This window comes from Parus major, chromosome 20 (assembly GCF_001522545.3).
Source record: "Parus major isolate Abel chromosome 20, Parus_major1.1, whole genome shotgun sequence".
Lineage (NCBI taxonomy): Eukaryota > Metazoa > Chordata > Aves > Passeriformes > Paridae > Parus > Parus major.
In genome coordinates this window covers 9,260,434-9,275,407 of record NC_031788.1, presented here as the reverse complement: position 1 = coordinate 9,275,407, position 14,974 = coordinate 9,260,434, and the positions used below count along the sequence as shown (strand labels likewise).

At 39.3% G+C, this 14,974-nt stretch overlaps 1 protein-coding gene and 1 long non-coding RNA gene across 3 annotated transcripts in view; one reads left to right on the top strand and one right to left on the bottom strand.

The window, feature by feature from the left end:
• The first annotated feature begins 36 nt into the window (after nt 1-36).
• On the top strand, nt 37-1,000 carry LOC107213158. The gene is made up of 2 exons (XR_001524651.2): nt 37-126; nt 261-1,000. It is a non-coding gene; the product is annotated as an uncharacterized LOC107213158 (long non-coding RNA).
• A 533-nt stretch (nt 1,001-1,533) lies between these two features.
• Nucleotides 1,534-14,974, bottom strand: part of DIDO1 (death inducer-obliterator 1) — a 48,118-nt gene continuing 34,677 nt past the window's right edge. For both annotated transcript variants that reach the window (XM_015647219.1, XM_015647220.3), the window contains exons 14-17: nt 14,094-14,247; nt 13,081-13,170; nt 12,249-12,444; nt 1,534-6,598 (exon numbers count right to left, since the gene is read on the bottom strand). In XM_015647219.1, coding sequence (XP_015502705.1) covers nt 3,240-6,598; nt 12,249-12,444; nt 13,081-13,170; nt 14,094-14,247 — 3,799 coding nt within the window. In that variant the 3' untranslated portion in view covers nt 1,534-3,239. The remainder of the gene's footprint in view (nt 6,599-12,248; nt 12,445-13,080; nt 13,171-14,093; nt 14,248-14,974) is intronic.

Below are 14,974 nucleotides of genomic sequence, written 5' to 3'. Positions count from 1 at the left end.
GCCCTCCCCTCAGGGCTGAAATTGACACAGAACGGGGCCCGGTGGTGACCGGGGCGGCACCGGTGCTGCGAGGAGATAAGGGAAGAAAAGATGTGGCTGCGATGTGTATTTACAGACTTACTTCAGGTTCTGGACACACGGTTTACTGTTTCAGCTGATTTGCGGTGCTTGGTTGGGTACACGCTGTTATGCCAAATTTTAACTAATTAAACCCACTGGCTGCTTAGCCTGCGGCTCAACTCTGTTATTTGGCTTTGTAGCTAGCGGAAAGCTCAGGGAGCAGCGGCCAGGGCTCAGCTGCGCTGAGGGGACTGCCCCACCTGCAGCAACAGCATCACCAGCGGCACGGCGTGGGCAAACCAGGACCTCTTGTGCAAGAAGGAAAATGAGCTGGAAAATGAGAAGGAAAAACCAGCTGGATTAACGGGGAAAACCAGCTGGATTAATGAGAATTGCTTGTCGTTCCCCGCGAGGGGCCCTGGGGCCCCGAACCCCGAGGGGACAGCCCGACCGGAGCAGCGGTGGATCCCCGGCGCTTCCCGCCCCGGAGCACGGACGGGAAAATTGAGAGGAAAAAAGGTCCCCAGGCAGTGTGCACTGACATTTCCATGAAATGCAGCCAACACGAGTCTCACCTCTAGGCACAAACGCAGAAATTTTAAAAGCGGTTTTGTGCACACTGAACTCAACACATACTTTCCTACTTCTCTGATCGTCCACCACACTTCCCTTTACAATGCTTGCAGTTGGAATAGTACTGCCTTTAATAGACATAATGATATTTCTGCTTATATTGTTCTAGACTTTGCAGGGTTTCTTACAGAAAAAAAATAGATTTATGTACAAACATAGACAAAAGCTCAAAATAATGAGTTTTTCCATGTTAATCAAAAGTTTGGACAAAGCCAGAGAATTGTTTTTCTCTTTCTTGCAATGCAGGACAATCATTCAATACCATTTTTAGTGTCTGTAAATTGAATAAATTGTTATGTTGGTTTCAGCCTGGCTTTTACTGCCTGCTGCAAAATCCAACTCCAGCTGATTGTTAACTACACAAAGCTGTGGTTTAACAAAGTCACTGGAGCCTACGCCTTTGACATTTTTGCCACTTGATCTCTTGAAGGATGGATTTACCGATCATAAAGCGTAAACAGATTCCCTAAACTATTAAAGAAGAATTTCCTAGAAGATGAAAAGCCACACACCTATTTCATAAAAATGTAAAACCAAGAAATTCATAAATGGTGTGACCTGAATTAATACTTTCTTTTTTGTCAGTTTTTTGATGTAAAAATGTTCAAATTCCAAGCATTGTGATTCAAATGGAAAAAAAAGCCTCCAAAATAAATTAGGGGATGCCTTAGAACTGAGAAAATAATCATTAGCATAGATTGTTTTAGCTAACATTGGCTGGCTGTGACATCCTGCAAATGGTCTCTCATTAAACTATGAGGAAACAAAACCCGTGTGCCATCAGGCTCTTGTGGTTTGTTGAGAAATAGCAGAACATAGAAAATTATACACACATACACATTTAAGAAATGGACAACAGCTTTCTGTAGGTGTTTATTCTACTTACAGTAACAAAAACCTGTGAAGTCCCATATTTTAATGTACAGTGATATATTTTGCCATATAAAATACAATTTACAGAAGTTTCTATCAAGTAAACCTAAACAAACACACGTTTTGCATACTTTTATGTATGTCTTTAAATTAGAAACATCTCATTAGAAAAGAAATCTTACATCATAGTTGATGTTTGCATTTAATAGGATTTCTTTGCATGTTACAGTTTTCTCTCAGGTTCAGGACACAAATGATCATTTCAGCCAGCAAATCCTGGATGTACAAGGACCTCAAGGATGCACCAATGTGACTGTGGTGACACACATGCTACCTGTAATATAGTCCTCAAGATGGAAAATGTTTACAGGAATCTAATTTTACATTTCCAAATCTATTTTAGCAAAATACCAAAATATTTATCCAGTGGTTAATTTACACATTCAAATAAACTAAAGAGGGGTTTTATTTCACACTTCAGAATTACATGCTTGAGGACTACACGGGAAGTAGCAATGTGATGTATTTCACCGTGAAAAATGTCCCTCTTCAATCACAACATGATGTACCAGCATAATTTAAACTTTAATGCAGCTGTATCTTTTTCACTGGAGAGTTTTATATACACTGCCAGCCTAAGTAGGGCCTAACAAAAGAACAGTATCATTTATTTTTCAAGAGCCCTTTTAGAATGAAAGAGCACTTCTATAATGAAAAGTTCAATCAAACTGGGACATTTGTTAAATCTGTGGAAAAATTCTGCAAAACCTAAACAAAACCAAAAAATGCTCCACTAAATCAGTTCAATTGAAGTAACAGATTTAGTGGCCTATTTAACCAAATGTTCTTCCTTCCTTTGGTTTACCACTTTTCAAAAAAAGTCTGATGTTTTTGTATGTTTTGCTGGTTATAAAGGTGCTACTCTTGTATTTTCTTTAATGACAGGCTTGTAAACATGAGATTTAAAATATGAAAAATAACTAAGTATGACTTGTTTCTTTGCTGTACACTTAACAGATGGATTCCAGACCCAAAATACGTGTATATAAAAGGAAGATAGTGCACTTTAAGCTTATAACCTTCCATTTTCAAATCCTCCATCAGTCACAAGTAATTATTAACACCTCTTTTGCAGCCTTCTCCTAAACACAGGACCCTGCCATTGTAAAAGAAACATGACACCAACATTTTTAGTGTGTGCTGTAGGAACAATTTTGACACCAAAATACCATGTAAATGAGATGTAAAGGTATGGCTCCTCAGGTCTGGATTAAATTCTCCTATAAAATTACAATTCAAGTTACTGGAAAACATAACTTTATAATCTTTAAAAGCAATATGCTCTTCTTAGACTTTTTCCATTTCTGTACTGTAAATGGAAACTTTAAGATGCAAGTAGAAAAAACAAAATTTCAGTACAGGTAACATTGTGAATCTTTATAAGAAAAACATTATGCACAAAATGCAGCAAGTGAAAGTTCATTATGTTCTTGCATTTCATCTATCTGATTATTTTCATTCACAGTTGTTCAAAAATTACTAATTTGTCAGTACATTGGGTAAGGCTAGTTTTACAACAGAATTTTTAAAAGATGAGAATATGTACAGTATTTACAGATATGCAGTCCTTGCTGTGTTGCAAAAGTGTATTAGTGGAAGTGTCAGTCACAGGTCTATGACTGATTGCTGGAAGATGAAGCTTCAGTTTCCACTGGTTTCTGAGTTTCCTTCGGTGTTTCTGGCTTTGTCTCTTTACCAATTTCCTTACTCTTACTCCTATCTTTGCGATCTTTCCCTCTTTCCCTGTCGCGATCTCGATCTCTGTCTCGATCCCTTTCCTTTTCCCGGCTTCGATCCCGGTCCCTGTCTTTCTCTCTGTCACGATCCCTGTCTCTGCTTCTCGATCGCTCTCTATCACGTCTTCTGTAAGAGTCCCTCTCTCTGTTTCTTGTCCTATCTCGGTCTCTGCTTCTTTCCCAGTCCTTACCCCGCTCCAAATCCTTGTCTCTATCTTTGTTTTGGCTCCTATCTCTATTTTTATCCCATTCCTTGTCCCTGTGTCTCTCCCAGTCCCTGTCTCTGTTCCAGTTTCTGCCACGGTCTCTTTCCCAAGGTCTGCCATGTTCTCGATCCCTTCGTCTTTCCTCAAAGCCTCTACCTTGGCGATTATCTGCTTGAGGCTCTGGCTGATCCAAACCCTTATCTTTATTTCCTCCCTCATATCTCTCTCTCTGTCTCCCCTCAAATGTCTGGCCTCTATAGTCAGGATTTTTGCCTTCTCGGAAGTCAGATGTAGGCCACTGTCCTTCAGACTCAGGTCCTTGTCCAGACATATTGGAAAGAGATGCAGATGGTCCACCTTCCTCCCACATCTCTTTCCTGTGAGTTGGTGGATGGCTTGGAAGGTCCAGGAGTGGTCTTGGGGGTGGTTTCATACCTTGTGGTGACTGACCTTGGTAATGAAATCTAGAATGGGGTTCATCTTCTTCCGGAAACATTGGAGGTGTGCCTCCTCTTGGTCCTCCAAACTGATGTGGTCCTGGACCTCTCTGGTTGGAAAATCTGGGTGGTGGGCTCCCTCTCCGTTCTTCATATGGCTGTGGCAGGAGTCCCCTTGGACCAGGCATATGATTTGGAGCTGGACCTCTCTGCCCTTCAAATTGATTTGGGTGAGGCCCTCTTGGTCCCCCAAAATGACCTGGGGCTGGACCTCTTGGCCCTCCAAACTGAGGGCCTCCTCTCTGTCCTTTAAACTGACCTGGTGGAGGTCGTCTTTGACCTCCAAAAGGAAAAGGTCCTCTGTTTCCCATAAACTGAGGGGAATCTGGCCCTTCAAACTGTCCTGGAGGCCCCATCATTTCATCATACTGGGACTCTGAGAATTCCATTTGTTCCATGTGAGGTTCCCTATGATCTTCAAAATGAGATGGTGACATTCCTCTTGGACCACCATGATAAGAAGGGGCAGGGCCCCTATTATCACCAAAAAGAGGTGGTCCATGCTGTGCAGAAAATAAGGAAGGAATGGGACCCTTTTGACCTCCAAATCTTCCAGACTGAGGTCCTCTTTGCCCATCATTATTTGGAAAACTGTGCTCTTCAGAGAACTGTGGTGCTGGCCCTCTGAAATTAGGTCCATGAGGTGCTCCAGGTGCATTGAGCATCATCGGAGGTCCACCTTTCTGCCCAGACATAGGAAATCCTCGGTTTTCCTCAAAGTGCTGTGGAGGAGGTCCGCCCTCACTCTGAACTGGTGCAGATTCAGTTTGTTCTACAAACTGATGAGACTGAGAATTTCTTTGTTCATCATATTGCACTGATGAAAGACCCATCTCTGGTTCAAAGTGTCCAGCTGCCTTTTCCTGCTGAGGAAACATTGTATTTGAAAAGGAATCCCTTCCCATTGCTTCTTTTGACTCATTTGGCCATGACACTTGATGCATATCTTGCAAAGATGGGCTGTCATTTGATGTGGAGAAATTAGGCTGAAATGATGTACTTGGAGGTGTTGGAAGCAGCACTTTACGTATAGGTTTGGAAGCAGAAGGATCTCCAGAAGCTGTTTGACCCAGGTTTTCCAAAGTAACTTGAATCGTGTGTTCAAATTTGCTGTTAGACGTCTCTTTCTGCGGCACCGTAGATGTCTGTTCACTTGAAACCCAATTATCAGCAGTAAAACCAGGCTGAGTAGTGGAAATTAAAGCATTATTTTCCTTACCAAGTGAAGTCTGCAAAGCATTTGGAAAACTTGCTGGAGTGACTTCTCTTGTGGGTATCTCGTTCTGTACTACCTGTGGCTTTATTCGAGAATCAGCACTGTCATTCTCTGTCGCCATCCTTCGAGCCTGCCGAGGATCTCTGTTCTGCCTTGGGTCACAGCCCTGGTTTAAAACTTGTGCTTGCTGATTTAAAGATGAAGGCAAATCTACTTTTTGTGTAGCCTGCTGGTCCTGATGGAATAATTCAGGTTTTATTAAGGAAGCTTTTGCTGGTGGAGGTGACATTAAAGCATCAGACACTGAAAAGTGAGCCATTGAAACACCAACAGCTGCTCTTTGTTGTCTGAGCGCCTCTTCTTGTTCCTCTAGCTGCCTTTTCTGTTCTTCTATTTGTTTGTTTAATTCTTCCAGCATTTTCTGCTGTTCTACCAAGGAGGAGGATGCAGATAAATCAGACACAAAAGAAGCAGGTGTTTCTGAAGAACTGCTTTTACTGTCCGTATACATTTTGTTGGGTAAATCATCAACAGTAACTTTTGCTTCTTCCAAGATAGTTTCATCCTCTGGATCATAGGCCTCATCCTCCAGTTCTGCTGTAGTAGATGGTTTTTCCACACTATAGCGTTTGTCACTTTCACCAGTCTGCATTTCAAAGGCTTTCTCTGGACCATATTCTTCCTCAGGATCATAAGGTCTGTCATCCTCCTCCTCTTCTATGGCTTTGTCCTTGGACATCTGCCCGAACTGCTGCACAATGGGATCTAACAGAGGAACGGCTGACATCCCACTATCTGCTGCAGCTTGACTTTCCTGACTGGAAGACTGAACAGTTCCAGAATCCTTGGCAACAGGCTCAAAAGTTTTCTTTTTGCCAAAGAGGGTCTGCAGGATGTGCTCAAGAGGTGTGGCGGTTTTTGAGGATGATGAGTGCGTGGCAGTGCTGCTTGCAGGAGCGGCTGTTGAAATCGGTGGGGTCACAGTAGTTGTGGGGCCGCTTTTAATGGATGACAATATTTTTAATACTGAAGGTGTCACTGCTGAGGTGTCTGGAACAGGAAGTGGGGGTGGAGGTGGAGGAGGAGATCCAGGTGGTGTTGTACTCACAGTGGAGTCTCCTGAATAAAGCGTGTATTTCGGAGTTTTCTTCTCTTGTGAAGCTGGAGGTGCTTTAGAGAACAGCGATGGTTCAGCTTCCTCATGTGCTTGAATTCTGCTTCGCTTCTCCTCCATTTTTTCTGTCTCAGTGGCAGGACGTTTTCCTTTCTGACAGATAACCAACCCAAGGATTAAATTTGGCCGAGATGACTCAAGACCTGAAAGAGAACACAAAGACTGTATATGTAAAAATCTGATTTTTAATGATGCTTTCAGTAGAAACCTATTATTTTACAGTGGCAGGTACAGAAGTCATAAAGGTAACAGTTTTCTAAATTCCATCAGACCTATTAGCAATTTTCATTAGTCCATAAGCATATGCATTTGTTTCTTACTTTTTTAATATATATTTATACATGAGTTTAAAAGTTTAAATTCCTTTCCTCAATGCTTTCAATAAAGGATTGCAGCACCAGACATCATTTTTAAAGTGTTTCTGCAAAAGTTCAAAGGGAAGCAAGATGTTATTTTTGTATATTTACATTGTTTCTACTGTTCAATTACCACCACCTCTCCTCCTGAAAAATCAAATATTTACATGTAGTTTGCAAATATACACAGATACTGAAAAGTGAGAAAACCTGAGCTAAACATTGCTGCTATGTGTCATATAATCCGTGCTAAAAGTCCACATTGACACCAATCTATAAATATTTTGTCTGTCTCCAGGCTAAACAAACACCAATAACAGCAAAAAAGATCACATCAAACAGCATTTGGGAACAGTGTTAAAGCTGGTAATTACTCTCAGTTTGTGGAGGCTTTTTCCAGCCAGCCATTATTTTAAGAGGTGAGAGAAGCAGGGTAACTGTGGATGTCCCAGACAAGCCCAGGAGAGGTGTTTGGTTGGGCCAGGACCTGCAGTGGGGGTGAGATGTCCTTGGAGCTGCCGGACACAGGGTGGGTATCAGGCCTTGCTATGTCAGTAAAAACCATGACAAGCAGACCTGCTCCTTTGTGAAGAGTTTCAGACTTGAAGGAGAAGTACATCCAGAAATAATAAAGTTTCAGATAAACAGGAAAAATGCAAAGGTCTGTAGACCTGTCTCCTGCTATTGTATTTTTTCCTCTCACATGCACAATTCCACTGGCACATAAACATGCTTAGAATGAAGGGCAGAGACTAAATCCTTTAACATCCAGTGGTGGTAAAAGTAGAAAATCTTTTCACTTCTGGACTAAATGGACTTTAAAAGACCCTCATTTAAGGGCCACTGTCCTTCCCCATATTTGCCATTTGTTATGATTTCCATTCAGCAAGGAAGCAGTAATACAGAAACATAAAATAACCTGTGAAATAAAATACAATAATGCAAAATAAAATATTCATTGTGGGTAAATGGCAACGTAAGAGCTCTAACCTATATTGACCCTGCTATTCAAGATCCCATAAGTAGGAGATTTTTATATACATGCTCCTTGTTCTTATTAAACTAACTTCTCACTAAGCAACAATTTTAAATATCTAATTATTAGCACGAAAAATCTTTTGATACCAACACAATCCACAAACCCCACAGCAGCAGATACATTCCATTTGCAAACCACATCACACATACATTAATCTGGTGAAACAACTCAGAGGTTTTACTGGGACTCCCAAATTTACCATCTAGAGAGGAAAATACATCAGCTGTTTTCCCAAATTTATGTTAATGAATAACAACTCCCCAGCTGGTGGGTGTTGACCAGTGCAGAGCATCTCACAAACAGGAGTTCACCCAGAAACTGCCAGTAGGCATTTGTTGTTCTGCTGTTGTTAAATGTTTTGGTTACCAAATTTCATACAGGCACTTGTGATTTAGGCAATTAGTCACAATGAATTTCAAACAGTGAATAACTGAAATAAACAGGTGTCAAAAATCCAACAGGCAGGATATCTAATAAACAGCAATTACTGAGAAAACAGGTTTGAATCCCTGTAAGATACAGAGATCAGGACACTAATTAAAATAGGGCAAAATTTTAATACACTTTCAAGGTAAAAAATTCCAGCAGCAAGTTAATAGCATTAGTTATAAATTACTGTGTTTAGAATTTAGTCATCATAGAATAAATCCATTAAAACATTACATTTTGATACTGGAATTTTACACAAATATTAGAAATTTTGCCTAAACTGACTAATATACTGACTAATAATACTGACTGTATTCACTCAGTTCAGAGAGATGATATACTACATGATTCCTCCAACAGACACGTGGCCAGAGCAGCTTTCAAAGGCCACAGCCCCATTCTATCTCAATATCCAGAAACAGGTAAGTGCCTAATTTTATAAACAACAAAATGTTGACTGCAGTCTGCCACTACTGTTCAATAACTGCCTTTCACAAACACACATTTTAAGTGCTGCAAGCTGTTCTGGCAGAGTTGGTAGTTTGCAGTGCTAAATTATTTATAACAGTTATTATTCTATTACGCATTTGAAATCCCCAGTCTGTTTTTATTGAGTTACTTCCTGTAACTAAAGCCATTAAAACAGGATACACTAAATACTAGAATTGAATTAATATTTGTTTTCCTTAGCCTTAAATACATTTTTTCATTAGATCAGGTTTACCATATTTATGTGTATATTGGCCTCATCTTTCCCTGGCAGCAGCAGCTGGTAAAAGCTGAGCTGCACTGTTCAAGACACAACTTCTGCCTGTCCCTGACAGACCCATGGGATTAGACTAAGCACACCTGTGGCCAATTTTAAACTGCAGAGACCAAGGTTTTATCAGTATCTTATCACTGCCATTTAAACACTTGTCCCAATTAATCATGAGAGCTATTGACAATTGTCATCAGATCAGTGCCCCCTTAATTCAGGACTACAGATCGCTCCCAGCACTGTGATGCTGCTCCACATTCAGGCTCCTTTGCTGAGTGGAACTGACTGGCACAAAAATTCAGGTTTGTAATGCCACTTTCCTCTACTGCTGCTTCTCCTAATGAAATCTGCTGAGCTGAACACATCAAATTCCATTCACAGTTCAGGTAAAACTTTGGTGCATTTGTTTTTTTAAGAGCATTCCAAAACAGCATGAGGAGATTTCATGCCTTCATATTTTATGATAACTCATAGTCCCTATCAAAAACTACCAAAAGATGTATCAGCATTTGTGGAATCTTTGCTGGCATATGTCTGTTTTAATAAAATTCAGCTACTTAAGACAGTTGTTACATTCCCATCACCACTAAATGCCTCAATAAATCACTTTCTATTAGTAATTAAGCCTGATTACACTGCCTTTTACAACTGTAAGTGGTGTGTATGTGAAACAGAGAAATAAATTCACATACCGTAAACCACTGCGAAAGGACAGTGTGGAAGAGCCTGTGACACATAAAATCTGGTAATAAATATCTAAGTTAATGATACAGAAATCAAGATAACTCTCCATTTTCCTTTGTTCTTAAGCTGCTCACGTCAAAGTTTTCTGCAGATCTTCTAGGAACTAGCGCAGTCCTCAGTTGTGCTCCAAATCCAATCCATCAGAAAACAGGAGAAATTCCTAATCCATACGTGCCTGATGGAGCTGGCTGATACAGCTGGAATACCTTCTAACTAGGATTTCTGGAGTGGTAGGGCTTGATTGTCCTCTCCCTCCTCCCCCCTCAGCTCATATTTATCTAAATATGACAGACCATCTAAAGGCAACACTTTTCCAGGCCTTGCTAGGCTGTACTGGAAGGCACACAAATTTAAGGAGACAATGACCACGTTCCACAAAATATTTTTATTGATGGTGAAAGAAAACACAGTAAATTCCATCAGATGTCATTAGAAAGGTGTGGATTACATGCTGTGGTTTTCATACATACACAAAACAAGAGGAACAGCTTACCTGATTCTTTTTACCCACTTTTAAAACACAACACAACTTGGCCCAGCTGAGATAAAGGCTGCCACAGGAGTTTCCAGTGTTAATTGATGGTAGAACTCTTTAGTGAATCTTCTGTGAAACTGTTCCATCTCATGGCCTGCCTGCCCTTGGAACCTTGTTTCTGCTAACCTTTAATCTACTTGGCCTACAACTATTTATGTCAATTTCAAAACCTGACTTAGAAACTTTGCCTCCAAGAGCATCTGCAGATGAGACCTGAACTTGTTCTGAGCAACTCCTTCCAGTTTAGAAATACTTTTGCACTTGAAACTCAGCAAAAACAGTCTGACATTAAAAAAATCTTACTAATAGTGAAGCTTGGCTACATTTGTCAACCTTCAATACAAGGTAGAGTTTCATTTGAAATGAAACTCATAATGGAGAAGTAAAGGAAGTGTTAAATAGAAAGCTGGTATTTCCACAGGAGTGTAAGAGGCAACAATTAGGTAAAGTAAGTTATTTATCATACCAGCAGATATTTACAGCAGATTCTATGGCCAATCCTATACTTGTGCTACTATCCAAAAAAGGATGGTATTTCTTCTTCCTGGAAAAGCCAGTTCATGTGTTAGGATTCTTTACCTCCATCCCTGTGCCAAGGAGTTCTGTATTTGGTGTTTTCAATTCTTGGTATGAAATGGGATTAAGTTTTTGCCTAGCTCTCAAAAATTCAGTAAATTACAGACTATGAAGTGCTGAGATTCAACAATTCTAGTTATATGGTAATTTAGACATCAATAATCCTGCCTTTTAAGCTATTGCCTAAAAACAATCACCTACTTTGTGCACTGTTCAAGGACAAATAAAAGAGATTTGAAGTGTATGAGAAAAATCTTGTCTGGAGATGCAGAGCAAGCACCCTTGGCCATCTCATGGAGGAAGGGACAGCACTGAACTCACGATGTTCCATTTGTTGAAAACCTGTCCCAGCCACTGTTGCTCCTGCATTGAAGCTCTGAGAATGCTTTATTGAGTTTCATGCTACACTTGTATCTGAGGGGTAGAGCTCAGTCAGCCTCCCAGAGAGGTGAGCTCCTTGTTGGTTGTTCCATACCTACCGTGTAGTGCTGCCCATGGCCACAGCAACGGAGTTCTGCCTTCATTGCAGCCTGCAGCTCTTCAGCTTCTCAACCTAGTGCTTGCTATAAAACCTACATCCTTCTTTGGAAATTAGCATATGCATCTCCTTATCCTTAGAGATGAAGATGACTCCAAATTTTGTAGAAGGGTGTTTCACACCTGAATTCATTCTCAGTTCTTCTGTCACCATGTTCAACATGGGGTAAACTCACCAAACACTATTACAGGTAATTTTATCTAAAGATAGAAGAATCTAACCCTAAGGAATGGTCCTTTTTTCCTCAAAGGACTGACTTTCTGAAGTCAATGATTTGACTAGAGCTTGACCCAAGTAGAACAGAACATTTCAAACACCTCGTGCCCCATTCTGAATGTACAGTTTAACTCAGCATGGGCAGTGACAATGCACTGGAAGCACCAGAAATGTTACCTTTGTTTTCACTCTGACTTCTTGACTCCTCTGTCAGATACGTTTCCTGCTTGAATTAAGTGATGGTGAATGGCTTGTAAGGGTCTAGGGTTGGTGAATTTGGAAGCTGCTGATAATAGGGTGGGAGTTTTTTCTGGCTTTGTTTGTTTTTTTTTTAATATAGTGGCTGTTCCACATCCTTGATTTTACATGTAAACTTGTTATCCTAAGACATATGACCATCTTGCTGGAAAGACTGAAGTTTGGACAATTTTATCTTAGTGGAGTTTGATTTCCAGTTTTTTTCCTAATTATGTACTTTAAAATTGGTTTTATATAAAAAAATTTAACTAATGATTACATTGAATATTCAACAACTTGTCTCAGATTGGCTTTTGTCTTGTGATTTTACCTAGCATTGTACCTCCCCTGTTTTGTGCTTACCTGGTCCCTCAAAGGGCAAGAGTTTGGAAGGAATTGGGTCCTTAGAACTCAGGGGGATCAGGTAGAGATCCTTGACATGTCTGTTGTTATTAGCTACAACACCAAAACGACCACGACTGCTAAAATAGGAGTAGAGAGAGATATAGGCAACTTCTTCTTCTTCTGTTGCAGGATGGAAACGAATCAAACACAATTCCTGGAATACAAAAGCAAAGTGGAAAAATTCAACCTGCAACATACCAGCAAATGAAATGGTAAAGGGCAAATTCCAGAGGTAAAAATAAACTACACATTTATCACTCCAACTATGCCTTCAGGGCAACACTCTAGATTAAAGAGACTACTGATGTTCAATTTGCAACATTAAAATAGAATTAGGTTTGGCATTTTCAGAAACACAAATTATTTGTGTATCTTACATCAAGCTGAACAGCTTGAAGCTCAAATGAAAATAAACCGAAAATTCTTAGTTTCATGTTTTTTTCTATAATGTCTGTAATTTTTTCATTTCTGAAGTGGTTTTAATACTAAAATATGCTAAGCACATTAAATGATAAGTTCCTTTTCTTTAAAATTTGAATTTCAGTCTTCAATATTTCAGTTAGTAAATAGTATGAAGATTTAACTACTGTGCAGTGAAGAGAGATTAAGATTTACAGCTCAATAAACAAATTACTAAAATAAATCAAAAATTTCAAAGAAGTGGTTTAGGTAGTTTTCCATGTGTGATCAATGTCAGTATTTGCTGTTTACTACTCTATTTTATAAAAAGTTGTCATTTTACATTGCTGTCTATTTCTCCTGTGTTTTGCAAAGGATTTTAAGTGAATACCTTAGAAAGCGAAGATTTGAGTTTGCCAACATAATCCCAGACTGTCTTCGGTGAGATCCTCCCACCAATATGAATTGTGTCAGGTAAATCCTAAACAAGAAGTATTACATGGTAGTGTGAGAAAACCAAAAATGAAAACCAAAAAAGGCAGTGCAGGTTGCCCCATCCCAGTAGCCCAGTGGATAGTTAAATTTTAGTAGACTTTTGTATACATGTTTTTAAATTCAGCCAGGCTATTCCTAAATTTGGAGATGTTTAATTATGGTATGTGACCCAAAGGCCAACAGGATACACAGAACAGATACACACTCCAAATGGGGAAACTACAATATACACATATATTGGCTTTTATAGGGAAGCTGCTATCTGAAATACAGCTTTTCTCCACATTTGCAGAGAGCCCAAGTCACTTAAATTCTGGTGAATTTCCTGTCATGAGGACAGTGAAACTCATTTCAACAAAAGTGAAACTCAGAACAAGCAACCCTAAGAAGCTCTAAACCATACTTTTGTGTTTGAAAATTCCTAAGTCACCTAAAATGCCCTTGAGAGAAAAAAGAGAAAGAAAAACTTTTCTACTGAAAATGTATGTACACCCTCTCAGAAGAGCACCATTCAACTGGTTTTACTTGAAAATTAGTAACAAGGATGATATTTTTCATAAAACACTGAACAAAATTTTCAAACAGATCACATCAGTGACCCATCTAGTCTGAGAACAGAACAAGGCACACAACTTTAAAACACTGACTCCTAAACAAGGGATGTAAAGCCATTACTCCATGTTAGGTTCTAAAATATGAATAAACACGTTGAAAGACATTAGAATTCTTCAGAGATTTGTGAGGGATTTTTAAAAGCCTAAATTCTTTTTCTTGAGCTACTTTTCCTATTACTACAAAGATGTAATTTCCCACTGCTATAGCTGTAATGTAACTCTATAAACACACAGTGCCCCCAGCCTTTCTAGCACCAGGAACTGCAGCACAGACCCATTCCAAACATACACACACCTCACTAAGATAATCAAAGCACCCGGAGACTGGATACGCTTTAGTGACAAATTTGGCCACACTCTGCATGTTAATAAATCCTTTCCAAATGGTGTTGAGACGAGAGAGAAAGAGGGAGGTATCACTGTCCTGAGGTGAGCGAGGCTCTGAAGCACTGCAAAACAAATCCAAACAGATTGGTTACAGAATGCCAATGAGGATGGACCCTTTTAAAATAAAAATTATTTTAAATTTTCTTCCCTCCTCCTATTGATCTGATACTTTCTTTTGAATAATAACATTTTTACTAGATGCTTTGTTAATGTTTTCCATTATATTGGTATTAGTTAAACAGGCAAGAAGTAGCAGAAAATTAACTTGTAGCTGCAGACAGGCAAAGAGATGCCAAAATGCATGACTTTTATAAAACCAATTATAGACTTCTAACTAACTAAGTAAACAATATCCTTCTGAAAGACATTCTAAATTCAAAGAACTTGCTATGAATAAAACTATTTTAACTGAAATTGCAAAAGGGTATACTCAGCAGTATTTATTTTTACTATTGTGTATACTCAGAATGTGAAAGAAAGCCACTTCCTTTCAAGCTTACCAATTGGTTAATTTTAATTTGTATTTAGATGCAATAGTATTTTAATACAGAATGAAAACCTGGAAATGCCTCTAAGCAATCTTTCCCATGCAATATCTTTCTAGATGTTAATGTATATTCAGACTTCTAAGTCTGTATGATACCTTCAAGTTTTATTTCTATGCTGGAACACTGTAGAATCTTTGTTCTCAACATACATTGATTCTCTGAAAACTTTACCAAGCTTGAGAAAGCAAATGAGGAAAGATGGCACTTTAAAAATGTGAATTGGGCTCCCTAAACTTTAAAC